The sequence below is a fragment of the Chanodichthys erythropterus genome, chromosome 2 (genome assembly GCF_024489055.1).
Source record: "Chanodichthys erythropterus isolate Z2021 chromosome 2, ASM2448905v1, whole genome shotgun sequence".
NCBI classification, from domain to species: domain Eukaryota; kingdom Metazoa; phylum Chordata; class Actinopteri; order Cypriniformes; family Xenocyprididae; genus Chanodichthys; species Chanodichthys erythropterus.
In genome coordinates, this window is record NC_090222.1 from 34,582,492 (window position 1) to 34,600,000 (window position 17,509).

The 17,509-nt window shown below is 36.9% G+C and overlaps 2 protein-coding genes across 2 annotated transcripts in view; both read left to right on the forward strand.

Moving 5' to 3' along the window:
* syngap1b (synaptic Ras GTPase activating protein 1b) overlaps positions 1–4,182 on the forward strand; it is a 132,677-nt gene extending 128,495 nt beyond the window's left edge. Inside the window, exon 21 of the mRNA XM_067396877.1 lies at positions 4,065–4,182. Coding sequence (XP_067252978.1) covers positions 4,065–4,182 — 118 coding nt within the window. The remainder of the gene's footprint in view (positions 1–4,064) is intronic.
* Positions 4,183–9,230: 5,048 nt separating this feature from the next.
* The window catches only part of smg5 (SMG5 nonsense mediated mRNA decay factor), a 24,518-nt gene continuing 16,239 nt past the window's right edge, over positions 9,231–17,509 (forward strand). Inside the window, exons 1-12 of the mRNA XM_067410784.1 lie at positions 9,231–9,608; positions 11,087–11,185; positions 11,341–11,464; positions 11,561–11,717; positions 13,703–13,792; positions 13,904–13,993; positions 14,171–14,249; positions 14,448–14,573; positions 16,029–16,097; positions 16,211–16,422; positions 16,818–16,955; positions 17,269–17,509. The exon at positions 17,269–17,509 is cut by the window's right edge and continues 581 nt beyond it. Of these exons, the coding sequence (XP_067266885.1) occupies positions 9,544–9,608; positions 11,087–11,185; positions 11,341–11,464; positions 11,561–11,717; positions 13,703–13,792; positions 13,904–13,993; positions 14,171–14,249; positions 14,448–14,573; positions 16,029–16,097; positions 16,211–16,422; positions 16,818–16,955; positions 17,269–17,509 (1,490 nt within the window). The 5' untranslated portion in view covers positions 9,231–9,543. The remainder of the gene's footprint in view (positions 9,609–11,086; positions 11,186–11,340; positions 11,465–11,560; positions 11,718–13,702; positions 13,793–13,903; positions 13,994–14,170; positions 14,250–14,447; positions 14,574–16,028; positions 16,098–16,210; positions 16,423–16,817; positions 16,956–17,268) is intronic.

Genomic DNA, 17,509 nt, shown 5'->3' on the forward strand with positions numbered 1-17,509 from the left:
GTCGGTCTTAGTACAAGATTTAACTACAGAAGAGTCAAGTTTTAAATAGGAAAAATATCAAAACTCTTTGGTCATTTTTAAGCGCGATGCTAACGGTCTAATCAGATTCAATGAACTATGCTAAGCTATGCTAAAAGTGGTACCGCCAGAACCGGAGATCGGCTGAATGGATTCGAAAACGGTAAAACTCAACTGTTTAACTCTAGGGGAGTTGGAAAATTAGCCTATTTTCAAAAAAAGTGGAGTGTTCCTTTAAATAAAACATTTATAAGATAGTAGATAGGTTGCAACTTAATCTAAATCAGCTCAAGCTAGTAGAATTATTGTAAGATCTTTTTTTTACAGAATATAAACAAAGCATGATTTGTTCCATAGAGCCCTTTGGGCTGGCGTAACACTGTCAAGCACATTTGTTGCAAATGCAGACTGTCACAACAGTCCAGATATGCTTGTGATAGTAGAACAAAAAGCACCTACATTCCACATAAATATTCATTCTCACTTCCTGTGTTCTTTACAGTTGATCACACTTGCATCAGTTGCATGCTCAGTATAAGTCTCTTTTATGCACTCAGCTGTTATTTTAAAGGGGTCATATCATATTTTCTGATCTTTGAAGTAAAATAAATGTGAACTACGGGACAAGTTACAGCCACTTTACATATTTGATAATTGGTACATTTCCATAAGAAGAATTGAATGATCCAATATATATTTTTGATCCAAAAACAGTGGACAAAAAATAAAAAAAATATGTTATGACCCCTTTAATGCAAAATAAATAAATCAGTAAATAATAAATAAATTGTTCTTTTTACTTAAAATCAAATTTTGGGTATATTTACCAAAGAAAATCCAATAACTAGGACTTGAATCGCTCTGTGTCACTGACAACCACTCTGGTCTTCTGCAGTGCAGCCTCACAAAAGCACAAGTGTATCAACAGCATTTGTAATTCCCTCCTCATCCCTTTCTCTTCCTTTTCTTTGTGTCTATCCCTCTTTCCCTGAGCGTTTCTATGGATATTTCTCATTCCTCTGCTGTACAACTCATGCTCCTGTTTTATTCCTCCTTTACTGCTCTTCCAATCCTTCGTCACCTCAAATCTCTCTTTCTCTCTCTTTCACTCTGACCCTGTGACCTCCATTTCCTTTGATCTCCCTGTTCTGTACTTCCCTATCGATCTACTTGCCTTGGGAACTCCTTTTCATTCCATTCCATTTTATTTTTTTTTTTATTTTTTTTTTTTTTATGGAATCTTCATCCTTCCATCCCTCCTGCTCCACCTGCTCTCTCTCTTCTCCTCCCCTTTCCTCTCTCTCTCTGTCTCGCTAGGAAAAGCAGCTTTCCGCCTTGGGTTCAGCAGACCCCGGTGTGAGTTTTGGAGGAGAAATGACCAGCGCTCCTGGCTTTGTTGGAGTCTCTCCCTCGGACAAATCCTCCACCCGATCCCCCCCGAATGGAATCTTGTCCTTCCCGTTAGCCCCCCCTCCTCGTTCTCTTCCTCACGCACAACTCCGGCCAAACGGAGAGCTCCCCGGCAACCAAAAATCAGCAACGGCACCGAGGGCAAGTTTGGAGGGGGAGCAGGTCAATAACAACGTTGACCAAATCTGAGAAAATTTTTAGGAATTCCGAAGAAAAAGTCACATCTATTGTCATCCGCATTATAAGGATGAAACCTCAGCGGTTGTTTTCTTTCTTTCTTTTTTTTTTTGTACATTAGACTGAGGACAAGTGGGAGGCGGGACATTACTTGCACCATCCAAAACAAAAGGGCTCTCCATTGGATCCGATATCCAACATCACTTTTTCTTTGGATCAAATTTAAAAGCCCCATGCACGTACAGTACCTCTGCCACCACAGGTCGTCTAAACCACTGGAAAGTGCTTGCTTCAGGTTCCAGGTTTTTGACTGAGCTCCCTCATATTGTGTAAAAAAAATTCCAAGAAGCCGGGAACAACCCCGGGAACGGTGGGCAAACTTATGTTTCAAAGTGTATAGAGATCCCAATTTGACCCACGAACAGACATCAGCTTTGTCTTGGGGATTTTGTCTTGTCATCTGGCTTCCCTAGTGCCTTTCTGTATCTCTAGACAGGGTTTTCAAATGAACACAAGAATAAGGAGGATGGCAGAATTACAGAAATGGTTGTGCAAACTCCACTCTCTTCTCGAGATTGCTCATTTAGGAGAGATTGATGTGTTCTTCTGCCTCAATGTTATGCTGAAAACGTTGAGCTTTTGGAGTCCGACCGTGACTCGGGTTTTTGTGGACAATGTCTGGAAAGTGCTTGTGGTCTTTGAATTGCCTCACTAGACTGAACTTGTGCAATGTTTTCTCTTCTCAATCTCAGAACCTATGTGTATTTAACTGGTGCTATGGATTCACAAAGCATTGCTCTGTGTTACATCACCGCCTCCCATTCTGTCATCGTCCTAACTGTTCATATACAGTATGTCTTCATTCTCCCATTCATCTCCTTACAGGCTAATTTTGACTTTCTTTCAATGTGTGTGTGTATGTGTGTGTGCAAAGTGAGGTGAGCATGAGGTGATCTCTGTCAGGTCAAACCCCTTTTGTCTTTTTTCTTAAAATAAGATGCTAGGCCAGAATGCAGTTGTGGTCATAAGGCATTTTTTATACAGATGCGTTTTCCTCAAAATGGATGATGCGAAGTGAGCTGATATTTCAAATAAGCAGAACTTTGTGTGTTTTTTGGTCTTAAAAGACATTTTATACTCAAAGTCAACTTGAAAACAACCAATTTTACCTCTATAATGTGACATGTTTTTGAGTAAAATGGGTAAATTTGAACTTTTGGGAATTTATTGGATTGTAAAAATGGGTGTAATGGATTCCGGTAGCTGAAAATTCAATTTAAACGATTTTGTGATGTTTTTTTCAGAGGTGGTGCAAGTTATATTTTGTTAAAAGATTATGAAAACATCCCTGTTTTGTTTTTTTTAATATAGAATACCATGCACCAAATTGAAAAAGTAACTTGCACCAAATAATCATTTCATTTACATTTATGCATTTGGCAGATGCTTTTATCCAAACTGAATTCAAGGTAAAGCTTTTATCAATTCATGCCTTCTCTGGGAATCGAACCCATGACATTGGCTTTGCCATGCTGTACTGTTTGAGCAACAGGAAAGCTGAAAATTTTGAATAATAAAAGCAAGAATGTGCATTTTTTAAAAAGCATACAGGGTCCATTTTGATTTCACGTTGACTTTAAAGTTGCTCAAGGATCTCTAATGTAGTTTTTGGTGCCGTTGAATGGCAACTTTTTTGTTAGATAGCTAAAATCAGATCGTATGTACTGTACAGATATATTGCTAGCTATAATTCTTCATTTGAGTATCACTGCCATCTGGTACTGATTGTATTCCTCATCGTTCACTACAGCTTCCGTTTTATTGTTTGTTTTACGATTAATCAGTTCATTGTCATGTTTCTACAGACTCAAGACATTCACGTGGCTTCGCTGATACAAGTCATTCATTTGTAACCCAATTCATTGCTGATTGCCTTGTTGTTGCATTGAAAACTACTCAAGTTCTGTATGTAATACAGCTACACCAATACAGCAGGCCTAGATGAGAGTGAGGAGACTTAAATCATAACTGCACAATAAAAACACTGAGCTGTACTGTAATATTTAAAGATTGGGAAGGCACTAGAGAGGAGAATGGACTGATTGCCATTTTAGCTTCTAAGAGCTTCGAGGGCTATCTTTAAGTGACTTCTACTCCATTTAGTAATAATCAACAGGCAATTTTGTTTATGTCCCAAAAGCGGTTGAGAGAAATGGGATAACAGGGTTATCGGCTGATAAATGTGCCATGACATGAATATACCTCAGACGTAGAATCGAATGACTCAGGTAAACTTTCAATTGCCTCACAGTTTAATGCAAACTGGAAAAAGAAAAAAAAAAAAACACATTTTAAGTTGAACTGCCTGTTTTGGTAGTTAGTCCATTTCTTCTCTGAGATTAGTAGCAGTGATTGGTCAGCGGCTCATCAAGCACCTCCTCTTTTCCCTGCATCTCCAGCCAATCACAAAGCTTCATGGAGGACAATCTGGAACCTAATTGGAGGCCTCACCAAGGACATTCTTCAGGTTGGCCAGGGTTTAATTCCAGGGCGCTGTCACGCGATTCGGTTGGTTGACAGAGGGGAAACTGAGGCTTTGACTCAGTGCCAGAGCCGATCCAAAGAAAAACACATAGGTTCCCCTCCTCGGACGTGCCCTCTCTCTGATCTAATTTGATATGATGACAGTATGGGATGCTTAACATCTGTCAGACGTGCCTCTGAACAGCACGAGAGATGACGTCGCATGCAGCGCAGGCGGTTCCTTGAGAGAGCTGGAGAGGTTCTGTGGATCAGATCAATCTCAAAGGTGCTGTTTTTTAGGTTCTTTACTAACTACATGTAGGATATTGAACAATCCTCTACTTCTTCTCATTATGATCTTCATATGCCACATTAGCTCTGCCTGTCATGCCTGCCTGTGTCTCAATCATGTCTTTTATTTTGGGGAAACTGAATATGCCCAGCCTTTTTTTTTCTTTTTTTCTCAAGAGACGCTGATTTGCCCTTCAGCGGATTTGGTAAGAGGCTGGAAATATCCGAACTTTTGTTTCCTGGCAGTTTTCTACTTCTTGACTGGACCTCACCCAGATGAAATCACATATTTACATGCTGGTAATGTGAGACAAGAACTGAAAATAATCCTTTTTAGATCTGTGAATTTGTGACAATCTCCTCCTTGCAAAGAAATATCGACAACCTGTTATTTTACCTGCTCCCCCTTCCCGCATTTTGCTACTGTACGTCCTGGATCCTCGGTAACTCCTTTGTATGTGAAAGAAAGATGGATTCTTTTACTTTTTAACTCTTTTTCGTTTCGCTGTGGAGTTCTTGATTTTATGGACGACACTGTTTGGATGTGGAATCCTCTTATTTAGAAATTTGGAACGTTTGTAGGATTGTGGGTAGTTTTGCAAAGCGAAGCCAAGTTGCTGTTTTAAATTTAACTTTATTTCCTTTCGTTGGACGCCATTGCCGGGCAACACAGACATTTCTCTGCTTCCTTTTTACACCACTAGACAAAAATATAAATGTTGAGAGATCATGCAGGTCGAATAATGTTGTGGGTGACTGTGTGTATATACAGTGTGTGTACAGTCTTTTGTGTATATACTGGATGTATGGTTATACAATATAAATATAAATATATATATATATATATGTATTTGTACATAAGGTATGTTTGTATATGCAGTGTACAGAATGTTTTCTTTTACACCGATTTCCCTTTTTCTCAAAATGTGGACAAGAAAAGGCGTAACGGAACTTTGTGGGAATTAAAACTCAAGTTGGCGACTCGTCGGTGGATGTCTTCGAAGCACTTTTTGCTCAGGCTGATTGTACGCAGTCTGAAACCTACGATGCATCGCCGTGAGTCCGCCACGTGGTTCGCCAGTCTAAAGCTTGCACTCATTTTCTCACTGATTGAGGTGTTTTGTAACAGGTTCTGGGTGACCAAGCAATGCTTGTACATAAATATATAGGCTTAATACCTACCGTATGTATGCATATATCAACTTTTCCAGACATCACCTGCCAATCTTTGCAGCTTTTGCTTCTCCTCTTGCTTTCAATTTAATTGCGGTGCCGTGCATCAGATGAGGGGTTTTTTTTGGATCGCCGTTAGAAGGTCGCTCTTGTGAGAAGACGTTCCCATTTTACTATACTGACCTTTTATATGGCTTGATGCTTTATTCCCTCATTACTTGCCTAGCAACTCTTCCATGCAAGTAATCGCTTCTTTGTCCCCTGTAAATGAATGGAGTTCCCATGATGTGCCTCTTTCTAATAAACTTCAGTTGATCTTTGTCAGCCATAAGCCAATCACAGTCATCTTTCTTGACAAGCCATAAGCCCCGCCCCTAAATTTCCATTTTTGAAAAGGGCAGACACTTGGGAATTTTATTTCTTTTTGTATATATTATATTAATAGAAAGAGTGGTATGTCAGAGTGTATTGCCAATGTTTTTTGGATTTGTTATGAATGTTGATATTCTGGTTATTGAATTATGGTTATTATTGTAATAATAATATGACTGCTGTTATCATTTCATCATTCTTTAGTTTATTCAAAGCTGTTGAAGACTTTCATTTCTTTTTGAATAAATCTGAATTTATATTTTTGGGTGGGCTAATTATAGAAATTAAATCAATTAAACAGATGAATAAAGAAATAAATTCTTATTGAATTCATTTATGATATTGAGAATGATGTTTTTATCTATCTATGTACCTATGTATATCAATCAATCTGTCAATCAATCTATCTATCTATATCTGTCTATCTGTCTGTCTATCTATCTATCTATCTATCTATCTATCTATCTATCTAACAATTAATCAATCAATGTATCTATCTATCTATCTATCAATCAATCAATCATCTATCAATTAATTAATCCATCTATCTATCTAACTCTATCTATCTATCTATCTATCTATCTATCTATCTGTCTATCTATCTATCTATCTATCTATCTATCTATCTATCTATCTATCTATCTATCTATCTATCTATCTACCAATTAATCAATCTATGTATCTAACAATCAATCTATCAATCATTTAATCAATCTATGTATATATTATTCAATCTATGTATCTATCTATATCTATCTATCTATCTTTCTATCGATCAATTTATCAATCTGTGTATCAATCTATCATCTATCAATTAATCTATGTATAGATCAATCTATCTATCTATCTACGTATCTAACAAGCTATCTATCAGTCAATCTATGTATCTTTCTATCGATCAATTAATCAATCTATGTGTCTATCAATCAATCTATCTATCTATCTAACAATCGATCAACGTATCTATCAATCTATGTATCTATTATTCAATCTATCTATCAATCTATATCTATCTATGTATCTATCTATCTATCTATCAATCTATGTATCTTTCTATTTATCTATGTATCTTTCTATCGATCACTTAATCAATCTATGTGTCTATCAATCTATCAATCTATCTATCTATCTATCTATCTATCTATCTATCTATCTATCTATCTATCTATCTATCTATCTATCTATCTATCTATCTACCTACCTACCTACCTACCTACCTACCTACCTACCAACCAACCAATTAATCAATCTATGTATCTAACAATCAGTCTATCAATGTATCTATCAATCATTTAATCAATCTATGTATCTATCAATCTATGTATCTATTATTCAATCTATCTATCAATCTATCTATCAATCTATATCTATGTGTCTGTATCTATCTATCTATCAATCTATGTATCTTTCTATCGATCAATTAATGTGTCTATCAATTAATCTATCATCTATCTATCAATTAATCTATGTATATATCAATCTCTATCTATCTATCTACGTATCTACCAATCAATCAATCTATCTATCAATCAATTAATCAATCAATCAATCAATCCATCTGTCGTTATATCTATCTATCTATGTATCTTGGAAAATCCATTTTTATCACGGTTTTCAGTCAAAGTAGAAGATATAAACAAAGAAACAAGATGGACACTTAGGATTTCAGTATTGTTGTGTCGTGTTAAAACTCCCTGTTGATGATTCACAAATGCAGTTGCCAGGTAATGCCAGATGGTTTGCCTGCTAATCGTGTCCAGAGATGAGGGGTTGACGAGAATGTGTTGGATGAAATAACTAAGGCAATACAAACAAATTCCTATGATGAATAACTTTACCATTTAAATAATATAGAAATATATTTCTTATTACTGTAATGAACATGAGATTATTTTGCCTTATGAAACTATATCTTACCCATTTACAAAATCCATTTATATTTACACATTTCACACATATGTATAGCCTATTTGTCCTAAACTCAGAAGTATAAGCACTTGTAAAATGGGATGGATTAAAACTGAACATTTTGAGAACATTTTCTAGAGGGAAAACTACATATCTGACTACATTTTCCATTCATAAAAATCTTATTTACAATGTGCCTTTAGAGAAAGCCATTATTTACAATATATGAAATATACAGTGATTTATCTCTGTGTGATCAATTGATTTACTGAAGACAGTGAGAAAAGATGACAAAAAAGAAAACACATTGCACATTTCTGACTAAATACCAGTGTATTACTATAATTGCTTTAAAAAGCAAACAAAAAAAACAAGTGCAGATGCAGGTTAGATATGTTATGAAGCATGGAAGCTGGTTTGAGCTGGTTTATGCTGGTCCTTAGCACTTCGGTAAAGTTGGGTTTATATTCGCACATTCGGACTTCTGATAAATTCAGACTTTCCAATAAATGTGCAATAAATTAATGTTTGCGAATTTTAAGCAGCGACGTGATATTGACAACCAACAATTGTCAACTTACAACATTTTTCACAGTCGATCAAAATAGGCAAGTATTGTTTTAATGGCATATTTACTTGTGAATGTCCACTGAATGTCCAATGTAATGTGATTAACAAGGCTATTGAATACGGATGTCCGAATGTGCGAATATAAAACCAACTTTACCCAAGTGTCCTTAGCTTGTCATGAGCTGGTTTAAGTTGGTCAAGTGCTTGTCCTAAGCAACTAGCTCAAGCTCAGGACCAGCTCATGACCAGCTAAGGACCATCATAAACCAGCTCATGACCAGCATAAACCAGCTCATGACCAGCTAAGGACCATCATAAACCAGCTCATGACCAGCTAAGGACCATCATAAACCAGCTCAAATCAGCTCATGACCAGCATAAACCGGCTCAAACCCGCTCATGACCAGCATAAACCAGCTCAAACCAGCTAAGGAACAGCTAAAGACCAGCATAAACCAGCTCAAACCAGCTTCCATGCTTCAAAATATACCTAACTAGCATATGCTGTTTTTTTTTTTTTTTTTTCCAACAGGGTAAGCAGTTTTTAACAACAACAAAATTAAAATAACAAAAAGTCTGTTAGCTTCTTACAGTTTGAAGAAAATCCCTGTTATTATCATTTTACATTATAAACATTAACTGTACTATGGTAGTCTGACAGGAACTACCATAATACATTTCTGAGTACACTAATGGTCACCAGTTACTGGTCAGCACTCCTGCAGCCGAGCGCTACTTGCAACTGTCGCGATACTTGCAGCGGTCGCTGAACTGTGTGCGGTGGGAGGGGAAAAAATGGCCGCTCGCGAAGCGACACTAGTAATGATGAGCGACAAAAACACAAACACAACCCCCTCAAAATGTGACAGCTGACCCGAACCGACACCAACACACACACCGGCTTCCGAACGGATGGGTATCGCGGCCGGTAACGGGGGAGGTCAGGAACGACAGCGTTTGTGTTTAAGTTGTAATTTGAGAGAAATAGGTGAGTTAGCTAGCCTGCTAACGTTAGCCGCGCGCTAAACTAGAGCTGAACGAGCCAGAACCAGAACAACATACACGAAAACAGACCACAGCAGCCGCACTGTCACTGCTAGGATGAGCGGACCGGGTCAGGACAGCGAGCCAGAGGCCAAAGTGCTTCATATTAAACGGCTGTACAGGTAAGAGCGCTGACAGCAGGCCGGTACTGTCAGGAAATCTCAGTTATTCTTTATATATTTTGTGATTTTTAAGTCAGAAGTGTTTGAAAATATATTTATAAAGCTAAAATGCTAAATGAGACTCTTGACACTTGTATACAGAGCTTTCTTAGACCATAACGTCTCATCTGGAAATCTTGTATTATTTGGCATGTGTGGCATGAAATTATAGCTATTAAATCTAAATATACTTTATGATTTATGTCCATGGATACTATTTTTAGTTCCTACAAAAGGACAGATACGGGTAATTTAAAATGAGAGGCCATAATTACATGAAAATTGAAGGTAGAATATTTAAATCATTTGCACATGCAATGATTGCTAACCCTGTAAAGCCTTTTTTTTTTTTTAAATGGAACACTTTATTGCAGGTTTTATTGTTTATGTGGCCAAAGATGAAATTCGGATGGCTTGTAGTTTAAATACATGAGATTTTTATAACAGCATAACAGACTACTTGCATAAAATGCATGTAAAATCTGTCTTGTCACTCTATATCTCCCAATAAAATCTCTTAGTAAGATGATCAAACCTCTGTAGTTTTGATTACGGGGACAAATCATATGATGCAATGCAAAGCAATGACGAGAGGTGTACAAATAAACATTCATCAAAGCCTGATGCATCATATTTAATACATTTTAAAATATATTTTTATTAAAAAATGCTGTATGGATAATCAAGTAAACCTAAGTTCCTTCAGTTCAGTAAATGTTCATCTTGAAATATCACTAACAATATAAAACATATTCTTATATTTACTTTATAAAAATCGTTAAAGATTTAACAGCAAAAATCACGTGTGCCGTGACCTGAAGATGGACATTTTTATAATTATACTAAAAGGCCTTTTACTTACTAAATGTAACTATCAATCAGACGAAAGAAGACACGTAGTAGATTGTGTACGACAGGATTTTCAGCGAAATTTTGATCTTGTTGATAATTTTGAGGCCTTAGAAATTCATGTATCATATATGATACAGTAGGCTTTGTATGGTTGAGTAGCTGAAATTTATCTTTAATCTCTAAATCAAATGCCTGTGTTTACACCTTAACCATAGAAAAATAAATCAAACACATAGAACTGATGTTATGTGGAACATTCACTATGATTAGTAGAAGAATGTTTTGGATCTGTTTTTTTTTTCTAATACATTTTTATTGTCAAAAAGATTGATGATAAAATACATTTTATCTTTAGTATGTTAACAATTTAGGTGTTTAATTTGCTACAATGCATCTTTGTAAAAGTAAAAACACACATGGAAAATTATGCCATATAATGTAAAACATAAATGATTTGTTTGAATTTTATCCCCTCTCACGAGTCAATAATTGTGTTTATTGTTTTTTTTATTTCCAAAAGCGTTCAATGGGTTTTTTGTCAGTTTTTGGTGTATATAACAAACTGTTGATCATCTGTTTTCATGAAGGGCTGTGGTGGAAACGGTGCATAAGTTGGATATTATAATCAGCGGCAAGTCGTCGTATAGGGAGGTCTTCAAACCTGAGAATATCAGCTTGAGGAACAAGTAAGCACAAGTTTATTCTCTCTGCAACCCAACCAGGCACAGTGCTGTATAATCAGTCAGATTATGCTGCATTTACATAGAAAATAGCTTTTATTGCTTGTCACACCTAGTTAGGATGCAGTTAATTTTTTTTTTTACATATATTTTTTAACCAGATTGCGGGAACTTTGCGTAAAGCTGATGTTCCTGCATCCTGTGGACTATGGACGCAAGGCAGAAGAGCTGCTGTGGAGGAAGGTCTACTATGAGGTCATTCAGGTCATCAAGACCAATAAGAAGGTGCTGTCACGTAACACTGCACATGTTTCATAACTTAAATGTTGTATATTTGCTGTTGTATTGGCCATCAGGCTGAAATCCTGTCTGTCTTTGCAGCATATTCACAGCCGCAGTGCTCTGGAGTGCGCCTACAGGACTCATCTGATCGCTGGGGTGGGCTTCTTTCAACATCTGCTGCTCTATATCCAGTCACATTATCAGCTGGAGTTACAGGACTGCATCGACTGGACACACGTCACCGACCCACTCATAGGTGAGACGTTTCCTTATGCGTATTAAAGGCAGCGTTCTCACAGTCATGGAAAAACTGCGGAATATCAGGGATTTTTAAAGTTAAAATAAGTCTTAGATATTTCTAAATATAATAAAAAATTAAAATAAAATTATTTATATATGTTTATTAATTGTTTACTATATTAGTGATATTTAATATATATATATATATATAATTACTATATTAGTGATATTTAAAAAAAAACACAATATTATAACAAATATTTTTATAGTAAATGTGTTTTTCCCCCTATTTTTCCTCTCTCTCTCTCGCTCTCTCTCTCCTCAAAATGTTATTTAATTGGCTAGTAGCTCTTTGTGAGTGTAATATATATGAATTAATAACAAAAATGTTGTGGAAATTAACTGGTCAAAAGTTTTGGGAACCCTCAGGTCATCATTTATTAGCCCTCATGTTTTAAATATGTCTACCACGTTATAAACAGTATATCAAGGTTTTCCCCAATTATTAAGAACTTGGAAATATCAGGGAAGTCAAAATTGTGATTTCCAGGACTGGAAATGTCAATAATTACATTTTTAGTGAATGTGTGCACGTTCCTACGTGGTTTGGAAAAGCATGGAATTTGATTTGAGTAATTACCAGGTCTGGATAAGTATGGGGGATTGCCCTTAAAGGGATAGTTCACCCAGAAATGAATTTACTCGCCCTCAAGATCCAGCCGTACGCATCGATTTACAATGAAAGTGTAACTCCTGACCCAACGCATGACATATTGATGAACTTGGAAGCGCAGAGAATAGAGCAAATCAAAACACCAGTCATGAATTAAAGTCTAAAACTAGAATTTTTCAGGAGAAGTCAGAGGATTTATAAGAGAAGAGCTTGAATTTGTTGCCCAGCCCTATTTGTTTGAACTGTGAGAGGCGTCTAAGCTTATGCTACTTCTACGTTGCATCAGAGGTTACTGTTTTGCCGTAAATCGATACATACGGCCATCATGCTGTTTTAAATATGTATATTTTTCTTACAAAAACCCATCGCTTCACTTCAAAAGGCATTTATTAACCCCCTGGTGCTGTATGAATTACTTTTATGATGAATGGATGCACTTTTTTGGGCAAAATCTCATGCCCCCCCCATTCACTACCATTATAAAGCTTGGAAGCGCCAGAATATTTTTTAATATAACTCAGATTGTGTTTGTCTGAAAGAAGATAGTCATATACACCTAGCATGGCTTGAGGGAGAGTAAATCATGGGATAAATTTCATTTTTGGGTGAACTAACCCTCTAAGTTTTCTAAAATATAAAATTAAGAATTTCTAAAAAAAAAAAAAAAAAAGAAAAAAAAAATTAGCATATAAGCAGAGTGTTTTCATGGCAAAGGTTTAGTGATCGCACATTTTCATTACTCAGAACTGTTTGTCTTTACCATAAGCGGGTCTTCATTAAATTAATGTTTGTGTGCCACTCAAACTAGCTACAGATAAAGGAGCAAACAGACTGTTTGGTGATCGTGCAACATCAAACCACATTTACAGTATCAAACTGATGTGTCAGAGGTGAATATATGCAGGTTATAAAGCGTTAATAGGTTTCTTCTCATCATGTGCATGTTATAACTTAAAGAAAAACATATTTACACATGACTGTAAAATGTAGCATATGTAATTCTGAAAATGGGCTGTATGAATCATTTATGGTCAATATGATATGAAAAATCTACAGAGAGGTTTGGAACTTTGAGCCTGGAAAAGTACGGAATTTTGAAATGGACAGTGTGTAGGAACCCTGACAGCTCTAAAATACATAATTGGTTAGAAAATCCTTTTTTTTTTTTTTTTTTGTAATCTCTTAAAGAATTATGAAAAAAATCATGTCATGGAAAAGTTCATTGGTCAAAACTGTGTAGCAAAATCTATTGTATCCCACAATATAGACTGTCATACTACCTTGTGTTAGCATTTGCTGAATGAACCTTTCTGTGTCAATGACTGCAGGTCGTAAGAAACCAGTCTCAGCCACCCCTAAAGAGATGGAGTGGGCCCAGATGGCGTGTCACAGATGTCTTGTGTACTTGGGAGATCTCGGTAAGTGTGTTCTCACTTGATATGTAATAAAATCAGCCTTGGAAAGCTCTGTCTTGTGGTGTGATTTCATGTTCACTCAATCAGAAATTGAACCGTTTAATGTTTATGTAGCGCGGTACCAAAACGAACTGGCCGGAGTGGAGGCAGAGCAGCTGGCGGAGCGCTTTTATCACCAGGCCCTGTCTGTCGCACCTCATGCCGGTGAGCGAGTCCTTGCTTCTCACATCCTCCCAACAACACATTTTCCTGGCACAGGAGAGCATGCTTTTTATGATTTTCTCTGTTAAACAGTGAATTTTAATTCACATTTAATGGATTCATTGTTATTATTTCATTTCACGTTATTGCATTGGGGAAATGTTTTGTTGTCTTTTACAGGCATGCCGTTTAATCAGTTGGGTACACTTGCTGGAAGTAAATTTTATAATGTGGAGGCTACTTACTACTACTTGCGCTGGTAAGACATCTGAGAACAGAATCATATTAATACATATAAAGTAAAATGGACAATAAATGAATACAGCAGCAACAGTACAGTAACAATAAAGAGGCAGGTGGAGGACTGTTTAAACCTTTTGTGGTTTAGTATGATTAGCGTTCCAAGAATCTGATAACCCTGCATGAACATGACAAACTGGTTTTTCCCGTTGAACAGTATTCAGTCGGAGACACCCTTCGACGGCGCTTATGGGAATTTAAAGCGTCTGTTTGACAAGGCAGCCAAGATGTACCACCAAGTTAAGAAACAAGAGATGAAGAAACTTTCACCATCACGCCAGAGGTGTGTTCCCTCTCTTTTATATACATATAAAAGACAGGGTTAAGGAATGTTTCTGTAAATGTATAGTGTGTTCAATGTGTTCCTGTGATATAAATCAAAGGTTTTCAAACTTTTTGACTTGCCATTGTTCAACACAGTGTTCAAAGGCCCCTCATATTAGCTATAATATTCCTACCGGTATTTCTGCTGTAATTATGACAAAGCTGCTTGTTTTCAAACCAGACAATCGGTGTGTCAATATAGTAAATAAATTGACTACAATTACTTTTGGATTGCTGAAGTTTCAAGAACTGAGTGTTTTTTAAGTTGTTGAGGGCGAAAATTAATTTTAAGTTTATTAAGGAACTGCTTACCAAGTAAGAGATGTAAGAGATTTAAGATAAATTAATTTCAGATTATTTTAAGATAATTTAATTTAATTTAGTGGGATCAGTAAGCAACCACCTAACAATGCCCTATAAAGTACTCAGCAATGATCTGAGGCCTGTTGCATGCAGCTAGCTGAACAAACTCTGAGTTTCAGAGTAGGTTTAGATTTGGAAAAACCATACAAATACAACCTGGTTTTAGATCAGGTTCAGCGGGCTCACAATGCTCGATAGAAATGTTCTCTGTCAACTCAGTTTTGATCCAGAGTTTGTGCTCAAGATTAACGTGTGACACGTGCCACGAACAGCTAATCACAAGGAACATGGGGAGCGTCAGTTTGATTCTCTTCTTGCGAGAGAGTCGCGCAATTCACTTCTCTGCGGAAGATTAAGAGATTGTTATGAAAAAATATCATGAATTTAAATGCATTTACAAGGCAAGAATAAACACTGCTGCTGCAGTGTAAATATGAGAAGGCAGCTGAAAGAAAATATCTGACTGTATCAATGTAAGTGAATCAACTGAATTTAAATAATTTATATAGGTTCACAAAAAGCTCAAAAGAAAACACATTAGTCATTTTAAAAGCTTTATATATTAAAGCTTATATATATATATAAATACAAGTTATATTGCACATAAATTGCACAGTTTAATATTAATTTTCAATTCATATAATTATTTGATTATGAATTATAAATATGATTCATATAATATAAATATATAATAATATATAATACATTTTAGAGGCAAAAGATTGGCAGTTTTATGTAGATTTATGTAGATATATGTCACTTTGCTCACAGCTGATTGGTCCAGTTTTGGCTTGTGATCTCTAACCCTCCGGAGCAGGTTAGCTGTGTAGTGTAAGTTGCCATGTCGATGAACACGCTAAAAACCAATCCACCTTCTTGAGCCCGAGAAGTTTCCTCAAACAATTCTCAAACTTACCTGGCAAGTTAGCAAACTTGAAACCAGCTTCATGCAACAGGCCCCTGGAAACCACACACAATTTTCTAGCCTCATCATGGTGGAGACTAGTTTGGACAAGCAGCAGTCACATTAATTTGATTATTCTTGCTTCAGGTCAAAAGACATCAAAAGACTGCTGGTGAGCTTCATGTATTTGCAGAGCCTGTTGCAGCCCAAGAACAGGTGAGAGCATCAACCCGTTTAATGATATAAAAAATCCCCATCCCTCCCCTGAAAGGTACAAGATATAATTTGAGAATGAAATAAACTTTACTAATATCCTGTCACCTCTTCAGTTTGATGGAGACGGAGCTGACGTCACTGTGCCAGTCCGTGCTGGAAGACTTTAACCTGGTGCTGTTCTACCTGCCCCTTCCTGCTCACGGCAGCCAGTCAGCCAGCGAGGAGGAGGAAGAGCACGACTCGGTCTGTTCTGTGCTTCCTGACAGCCTCATATTCAAAATGGTGGTGACTTGCCTTATGGTGGTGCACAGCCTGAAAAGAGGGGGTAAGTGCGGACTGAAAAGATTGATCATGATGTTCAACATCTGCTGCTCATTTTACGCCATGTCATTTTGTCAAGCAATAAATACTGTCTTTGATTTTCCACCACATGCATGAGATATTTTTTTCCTGCTGTCATGTACTGCACATTACTGCATATTATATATATTTTTACATCAGTGTTATTTATATACTCGTGTGGTCTTGAAAAACTAACAAGGAACTGTAAAATTGTGATTCCATTCTTTGAAAAGTCAGGATATAAAAAAATATATATAAAATATCTATTGATTTAATGGCTGTTTAGGACACTCTTAGAAGCATTCAAACTTCATTTGCTATTTTAATTTTCTCGCAAATGAAGTATAAACTCATCTGTCAACTGTAATTCAATTCTAGCTTCAAAGCAGTACAGCGCCTCCATCGCTTTCACGTTGGCTCTGTTCTCCCATTTGGTCAATCATGTCAACATTCGACTGCAAGCTGAACTGGAGGAGGGAGAGAGTGACGTCCCACCCCTGCGTACTGATAACACTGGTACGGGTACTTCTTTGCTTCTATGTCCTTTTTGTCTTTCTGATTGTAAGGTACTTTTGGGTACTTTCGTAATCTGCCAGAAAAGTTGCCGTATCTGTGAAGAATATATGCAGTGCTGTCTTAGAGTTTTGTGAAAAGTAGGTAAAGTGTTTTAGAAAGCACCATAATGTTGCCGGCTATTTTTTGTCATGAAGCACCTATAATCTCTTTAAAAGCTAGTTAGGCAGCTCACTAGGATTTGGAAAAGCTTGTTTTGCTGTTATTGGCTGTTGGCTTAAAACTAACCTTCCCAATGTGATGCATTTGTCCGTAGATGACGCTGATGCCAGAGATCACAGTGGTGCTGCTCTCTCAGAGGAGAGGACCCTACAGAACGGCTCCCTGGAAGAAGATGATGACGAGGAGAAGGAGAATGAGGAAGGCGTGACTAAGGGGAACGGAAGTACAGTGGGGACGAAGAAAAGCCTGGAGAAGAAGAGATCAGCTGAGGAGAAGCAAAAACAGAAGCGGAAGTTCTCGCGGCTCTCTATGCTTCGCCGCAGACGCTGCGCTCA